The 7,897-nt window shown below is 39.3% G+C and overlaps 1 protein-coding gene, 1 long non-coding RNA gene and 1 other non-coding gene across 5 annotated transcripts; 2 read left to right on the plus strand and 1 right to left on the minus strand.

Moving 5' to 3' along the window:
• The first annotated feature begins 403 nt into the window (after positions 1-403).
• On the plus strand, positions 404-6,972 carry LOC112528793 (callose synthase 12-like). 3 transcript variants are annotated; one of them, XR_003070838.1, is made up of 3 exons: positions 404-5,784; positions 5,993-6,079; positions 6,761-6,970. XR_003070838.1 is itself a non-coding variant. In XM_025139872.1 (3 exons), the coding sequence occupies exon 1, from the start codon at positions 496-498 to the stop codon at positions 5,776-5,778; it is 5,283 nt and encodes a 1,760-aa protein (XP_024995640.1). In that variant the 5' UTR covers positions 404-495; the 3' UTR covers positions 5,779-5,784; positions 6,044-6,079; positions 6,761-6,972. The 3 variants fall into 3 exon arrangements, 2 of the variants coding, with proteins under 2 accessions (XP_024995640.1, XP_024995641.1); XM_025139872.1 differs by having other exon boundaries at positions 6,044-6,079; positions 6,761-6,972; XM_025139873.1 differs by lacking the exon at positions 5,993-6,079.
• Positions 3,434-3,514, plus strand: LOC112528860. Its single transcript, XR_003070878.1, has one exon. It is a non-coding gene; the product is annotated as a small nucleolar RNA J33 (small nucleolar RNA).
• A 191-nt stretch (positions 6,973-7,163) lies between the features above and the next one.
• LOC112528795 lies at positions 7,164-7,878 on the minus strand. Its single transcript, XR_003070839.1, has 2 exons — positions 7,765-7,878; positions 7,164-7,698 (listed from the first exon to the last, which is right to left on the minus strand). It is a non-coding gene; the product is annotated as an uncharacterized LOC112528795 (long non-coding RNA).
• Positions 7,879-7,897: the final 19 nt, after the last annotated feature.

Genomic DNA, 7,897 nt, shown 5'->3' on the forward strand with positions numbered 1-7,897 from the left:
CAAATAGTTAATTTGATACTAATATCGATATATTTTTGTCAAATTTTTATGATATCTTCAAACATATATTTTATTCAAAAATAAAAACATTATCGCTTTCTCAAAATTACATAAAGTTATATTATAAGATCGACTGAGATAAAAAATAAAATAAAGTATTAAAATCACGATATATCACGTTACATTATAATTATATATATATATATATATTATTACATAATGATAGTTGAAAATTCCATGAAGAAAAAGAAGATAGTAATAGATTTAAAGAAAATTGTCTCATAACGCGTTTATATGGCCCCACCTTCCCCATTTCTATAAATATATATATGTTGTTATTATTGAAAAGGTCAAATAAATGAATTTTATATTATTAGTCGACAATTGCAAAAACAAAAAGAAGATAGTAATCGTCTCTTTCTTAATATCTCTCTTTTCGATTCTAATATCGGCCGGTCAAATTTTGAACTAATAAACCCCATTAGCTAGATCCACATGAACTTCCGACACCGTCCTCCCCCAGAACCTCAATTGTCTGATGAATCCGTTTATAACATAATCCCAATTCACAATTTACTCGCTGACCACCCATCCCTCCGTTATCCAGAAGTTCGTGCTGCTACCGCTGCTCTACGATCTGTTGGTGACCTCCGTAGACCTCCTTTCATCCCATGGCAGCCACACTACGACCTCCTCGATTGGCTTGGTGCCTTCTTCGGTTTCCAAAACCACAACGTTTCCAACCAGAGGGAACACCTTGTTCTCCACCTGGCCAACGCTCAGATGCGCCTGCAACCACCACCCGACAACATCGACACTCTCGACCCCTCCGTCATACGCCGATTTCGCCGTAAGCTTCTCAGCAACTACACTCACTGGTGCTCCTTCCTTGGCTGTAAATCCAACATCTGGATCTCTGAATCACGCCGCCAGTTTTCCGCCTCGGACCACCGTCGGGAGCTCCTTTATGTAGCACTTTATCTACTGATTTGGGGTGAGTCTGCGAATCTACGTTTCATACCTGAGTGTATTTGTTATATATTTCATCATATGGCTATGGAGCTAAATAGAATTCTAGAAGATTATATTGATGAGAACACAGGTAGACCTGTTTTGCCCTCCATATCCGGTGAAAACGCGTTTTTGAATAAGGTTGTTAAACCAATTTACGATACTGTTAAGACCGAGGTAGAAAGCAGTAAGAATGGCACGGCACCACATTCAAGTTGGCGGAATTATGATGATATTAACGAATACTTTTGGAGTAGGAGGTGTTTTGATAAGTTGAAGTGGCCTATAGACATCGGGAGTAACTTTTTTGCAACAACGACCAAAGGGAAGAGGGTAGGGAAGACAGGTTTCGTGGAGCAGAGGTCGTTTTTGAACTTGTTTAGGAGCTTCGATAAGTTGTGGATTATGTTGTTCCTGTTTTTACAGGCTGCCATCATTATTGCTTGGAAAGAGGGAGAAGATTATCCATGGCAGTCTTTAAAGGATAACGATATACAGGCAAAGGTTTTGAGTGTGTTCATCACTTGGAGTGCTTTGAGGTTTCTTCAGGCTCTTCTTGATGCTGTGATGCAGTATAAATTGGTTTCTAGAGAGACTTTGTGGCTTGGTGTGAGGATGGTGTTAAAGATCATTGTTTCTGTTGTTTGGATCATCATTTTTGTGGCGTTTTATGCTACAATTTGGAGCCAGACTGATCGGGGTTGGTCAGGGGCAACAAGTAAGCGGATGATAGTGGCTGCGTTGGTGTTCATCCTCCCCGAGCTTTTAGCACTTGCTCTTTTTGTTCTACCATGGGTTCGTAACTTTATTGAAAACACAAACTGGAGGGTCTTTTACCTGATAACTTGGTGGTTTCAAAGTAGATCTTTCGTGGGTCGAGGACTAAGGGAAGGTCTGATAGATAACATCAAGTATTCTTTATTTTGGATCGTGGTTCTCGCAACAAAATTTTGTTTTAGCTACTTCTTGCAGATAAAACCGATGATTCGGCCCACTAAAGATATCTTAGACCTCTCGGATGTGAGATATGAATGGCATGAATTTTTTAGTAACAGCAATAGGTTTGCTGTTGGGCTTTTGTGGCTACCTGTTGTATTGATCTATTTAATGGATTTACAGATCTGGTACTCCATTTACTCTTCTTTTGTGGGTGCTGGAGTAGGGTTGTTGAACCATTTGGGTGAGATTAGAAACGTGCAACAACTGAGGTTGCGATTTCAGTTTTTCGCTAGTGCAATGCAGTTTAATCTCATGCCTGAAGAGCAGTTGCTGAATACAAGAGGGACTTTCAGGAGTAAGTTCAAAGATGCCATTCACAGGTTGAAGTTGAGATATGGTCTTGGCAGACCATTCAAGAAACTTGAATCAAATGAAGTTGAGGCCCATAAGTTTGCTTTGATTTGGAATGAGATCATTTTGACGTTTAGAGAAGAAGACATTGTTAGTGATCATGAAGTCGAGCTTCTTGAATTGCCTCAGAATACATGGAATGTTAGAGTTGTCCGTTGGCCATCTTTTCTCTTGTGTAACGAGTTACTTCTAGCTCTCAGCCAGGCAAAGGAGTTAGTTGATGCTCCAGACAGGTGGCTATGGTACAAGATTGGAAAGAATGAGTACAGGCGTTGTGCGGTTATCGAAGCTTACGATAGTTTCAGACACTTGTTGCTCACAATTGTGAAGTACAACACACAAGAACACTCAATTATGACGACTTTCTTTCAAGAAATCGATAACTCAATCAATATTGAAAAATTCACCAAGACATTTAACATGTCCGCTCTTCCCAAGATTCATGCAAAGCTCATCACTCTTGTTGATTTGTTAATAAAATCGAACAAAGATGTTAACAAAGTGATTATTGCACTTCAGGCACTTTATGAGGTATGTATAAGGGATTTCTTTAAAGATAAAAGAACCGAGAACCAGTTGAAAGAGGATGGTTTGGCTCCTCACAGGCCACTTCCGGGTGTAGGGCTTCTTTTTGAGAATGCCGTCGAGTTGCCTGATTCAGACAACGGGAATTTCTATCGACAGGTGCGACGACTGCACATCATTCTTACGTCACGTGACTCGATGAACAACATTCCTGTGAATCTTGAGGCAAGGAGAAGGATTGCATTCTTCAGCAACTCCTTGTTTATGAACATGCCTCATGCTCCCCAAGTTGAAAAGATGATGGCTTTTAGTGTCTTGACACCGTATTACAATGAAGACGTGGTGTACAATAAAGAACAACTTCGAACCGAGAATGAAGATGGGGTTTCCACTCTTTATTATTTGCAAACTATCTACGCCGATGAATGGGTGAACTTTTTGCAGCGAATGCGGAGAGAAGGGATGGTGTCAGAGGATGAGTTGTGGACAACTAAGCTAAGAGATCTTCGGCTTTGGGCGTCATACAGAGGGCAGACACTTGCCCGTACAGTTAGGGGAATGATGTACTATTATCGGGCACTCAAGATGTTGGCTTTTCTTGATTCTGCTTCTGAGATGGACATTCGTGAAGGATCACAAGCTCATGGTGGCAATTTGGGTGGTGGTTCGAGCTTAGAAATGACATCTTTAGGGAGAAATTTAAGTAGAGCAGATAGTACAATGAGTTCTTTGTTCAAAGGCCACGAATATGGAACGGCTTTAATGAAATACACTTACGTAGTTGCTTGTCAGATATACGGGACTCAAAAGGCCAAAAAGGACCCTCATGCTGATGAGATTTTGTATTTGATGAAAAACAATGAAGCTCTTCGTGTGGCCTATGTTGATGAGTTGCCCATAAGGAACGGAACAGAGTATTACTCCGTTCTTGTGAAGTATGATCAGCAGAAGGGAGAAGAAGTTGAAGTTTATCGAGTGAAGTTGCCTGGCCCTTTGAAGCTCGGGGAAGGAAAACCTGAGAATCAAAACCATGCCCTCATTTTTACTCGGGGAGATGCAGTTCAGACCATTGATATGAATCAAGACAATTATTTTGAGGAGGCCCTCAAAATGAGGAATTTACTTGAGGAATACAAGAGCTATTATGGTATTCGTAAGCCAAATATTTTGGGAGTTAGAGAAAACATCTTTACTGGTTCTGTCTCCTCACTTGCTTGGTTCATGTCAGCTCAAGAAACAAGCTTTGTGACCTTGGGTCAGCGTGTTTTAGCAAACCCTTTGAAGATTCGGTTGCATTATGGCCATCCGGATGTGTTTGATAGGTTTTGGTTCTTAACTCGTGGTGGAATTAGTAAAGCTTCAAGATTGATCAACTTAAGTGAGGACATTTTTGCTGGGTTTAATTGCACGTTAAGAGGCGGAAATGTCACTCATCATGAGTACATACAAGTCGGGAAAGGAAGGGATGTTGGGTTAAACCAAGTATCTATGTTTGAAGCAAAAGTTGCAAGTGGGAACGGTGAGCAAGTTCTTAGTAGAGATGTGTACAGATTGGGTCATAGACTTGATTTTTTCAGAATGCTTTCGTTTTTCTACACTACCGTTGGATTCTTTTTCAACACGATGATGATTTCATTGACCGTTTACGCGTTTTTGTGGGGCCGGTTGTATCTAGCACTAAGTGGAGTTGAGAATTCTGTAGAAGACAATGCCAACACAAACAATGCATTGGGGACGATTTTAAACCAGCAGTTTATTGTCCAACTTGGCCTTTTCACCGCCTTACCCATGATTGTCGAAAACACTCTTGAGCAAGGATTTCTCATAGCCATTTGGGATTTCATAACAATGCAGCTACAACTTTCATCGGTTTTCTATACCTTTTCTCTGGGAACTCGTTCTCATTACTTTGGGCGAACCATCCTTCATGGGGGAGCAAAATATCGGGCAACTGGGCGTGGTTTTGTGGTGCAACACAAGAATTTTGCTGAGAACTACAGACTCTATGCTCGTAGTCATTTTACAAAAGCAATTGAGTTGGGTCTGATCCTCACTATTTATGCTGCGTATAGCCCAGTTGCTAAAGGAACATTTACGTACATTGCATTGACCATCTCAAGTTGGTTCCTCGTGGTTTCATGGATCATGGCACCTTTCGTGTTCAATCCTTCTGGATTTGATTGGTTAAAAACAGTGTATGATTTTGATGATTTTATGAAGTGGATATGGTTTCAAGGCGGCGTGTTTGCAAAGTCTGAACAGAGTTGGGAAAGATGGTGGTATGAGGAACAGGATCATCTGAGAAATACTGGTTTATGGGGAAAGTTGTTGGAAATTATTTTGGATTTACGGTTTTTCTTTTTCCAATATGGAATTGTCTACCAGTTGGGTATTGCTGCTGGTAGCAAAAGCGTTGCTGTTTATGTACTTTCTTGGATCTATGTGGTGGTGGCTCTTGGACTCTATTCGGTTATCATATATGCGCGTGATAGATATTCTGCTAGAGAACACATCTACTATCGGTTGGTTCAGTTCCTAGTTATCATTCTTGGCGTACTTATAATAATTGCTTTGATGGAGTTCACACAGTTCAAGTTTCTTGATATTTTCACAAGTCTGTTGGCATTCGTTCCCACTGGTTGGGGTTTTCTTTTGATTGCCCAAGTATTCCGACCCATTTTGGAGAAAACTTTCATCTGGGGGACTGTTGTTTCTGTGGCCCGCACGTATGATATAATGTTTGGTGTGATTGTCTTGACCCCAGTGGCGGTTTTGTCATGGATGCCGGGGTTCCAGTCAATGCAAACCAGAATCTTGTTCAATGAAGCGTTTAGTAGGGGTTTGCGGATATTCCAGATCATCGTTGGAAAGAAATCTAAAGCTGAATTCTAATTCGAGGTAAAATCCAAAAAATTTCATCTCTTTTACATCTGCTCCACGCTACATGTTGATATTAATCCTATGTTACCCAATTTGATCAGTATAGAGACGAACTAATTGTGTATGATTTAATTGTTTGTGATACTTCATTTGATATTCATGATGATTCTGAATTTTTGTTGCAAGCAACATGCAGTTGGATGCATCTTTTATGTATAATTTGTAGATGTTTATGCAATGTGGAGCTTTACATTTATTCTGCTTTATATTCTTTCAGAAGAAGCCGAGTGCCCTGAGACATTTCTATACATAGGTTTGTCCTATCTTCTCTTGCTGTTATAATCATTTTCGGGTTTTTACTGTCTCTTTTGTGGGTCGTGATTTTTGCCATTAAACACTCACGAATGTCATTAAACCCCTTTTTGGAAAAGCAACGTAATTATCTTTAGTGTGTGTTTGATTTTGGTTGTGACAATACCTGTAGTATATAGAGTACTTAAAGCATTCAAAGATTTGTGGTGTGTGTGTGAGGCCAATTTATGTCCATTTTTTCTTCAAAAACATGTATTTCCTACTGCAGATCTTTTGTTTATTTCTTTATTATTATTTGGGGGAATTCCATTGATCCATATTGATAAAGCATCTGAACTTTTATGCAACCTTTTAAGCCTATTATTTTGATATTAGTTATGCAGCTATGTAAACAGTAGAAACTGAGCACGTCATACACCTGTATATGCTATTTTCCATCATTCCAACTTGTTTAGTGGTTTCTATGAGCAACAACGATGATAAAAACCAAACTAAACAAATAAATCTCATGTAAGAGTTATGCCTCATGATTACCAACTACTCCTTGAATTGTATATACAAAACTTGTGCGTATGATGATGTTTTTTTAACTATTGCATTTACCTGATACTCTACCTTCGAGTAGGAAATAACGGGTTTGTTTTGGTTTTAATTATAGTATTTATGATAAATTTGTATGCAGGTTTGATGTTGGGATGAATGAAGTAGATGATAGCATATAGAAGTTGAGATGGTTTACAGGCTTGTTTGTTTCTCATTAGTATGTGAAATGTGTAGTTTTGTATGTTAAAATGAGAGACACAGCAGTTGCCAACCGTTATATTCTTTATTTTCTTGTAAAGTGAAATTATGTTATAGAAGAATATAGAGTAAATTACATTCTTCGTCACCATAGTTTATGTGTTTTAACGGTCTAGGTCCCTATTTTGAAATATCTACGAATTGCATCCCTGTTGTTTGCATTTTATGATTCGTTGGGTCCCTAAATCTAATTCCATCCAAAAAATTATCATGAACATCAACCCAGATTTCATCTTTCCTCCCAGAGAGAATTATCATGAATACAAACACATTGTACAAAAATATCAAGAACATTAAATTATTAACATTACATGAACACCAAGAACACAGTATGCAAAAATATCAAGAATATTAACATTGTGAAACCAAATATCAAAATCCTAAATCAGTGAAACCCAAGTGTAAATCGAATTTAAACTGGATAAAAAGATTGAAAGCCTACCTTCTTGTTGATTAAGGACAGACTGGATTTTGGATCTCGATGAAGCCCTAGCTTCTCGTTGATTGAAGACAACAATTGGATCTGGATCTCGTTGAAACCCTAGCTTCTCGTTGATTGTGAAGATGAAGACTGGATCTGGAATAGGGGAAGAAGGTCGAACTCACTCATCAAGACTGCCCAAATCCGACCCTCACTCACCAGATACCAAACCGTCTACCAACTCCGGCAACTTGAATACCACGGACATAAACAACGGTGGGGAGGGGGTTTGGTCTTTGAAGTGTGGGAACCAGCGATGGGGAGGGCAGGCGATAGGAATGAGAAACCGACAGCATTCTCCATCGATGCGAAATAGAAATTCTTGAAAAAGAAGATCCCTAAAGAAAAAGCCGATTAATGGGAAAAAGCTAGAGACTCATCAGTGAAAAACCATGAATTTTGACCTGTGGATCTTCATCTTTATCGCTGCAAAAACAGAGATCTTGACCTCTGAAAAAATCATCTTCATCGCTGCAAAAACCATCTGTGTTCGAGCGAAGGAGAACATAAGACGGAGGGGAACGCCGGAAGAGGGGG

This window comes from Cynara cardunculus (assembly GCF_001531365.2).
Source record: "Cynara cardunculus var. scolymus isolate 2C chromosome LG 15, CcrdV1, whole genome shotgun sequence".
In the NCBI taxonomy this organism is placed as follows: domain Eukaryota; kingdom Viridiplantae; phylum Streptophyta; class Magnoliopsida; order Asterales; family Asteraceae; genus Cynara; species Cynara cardunculus.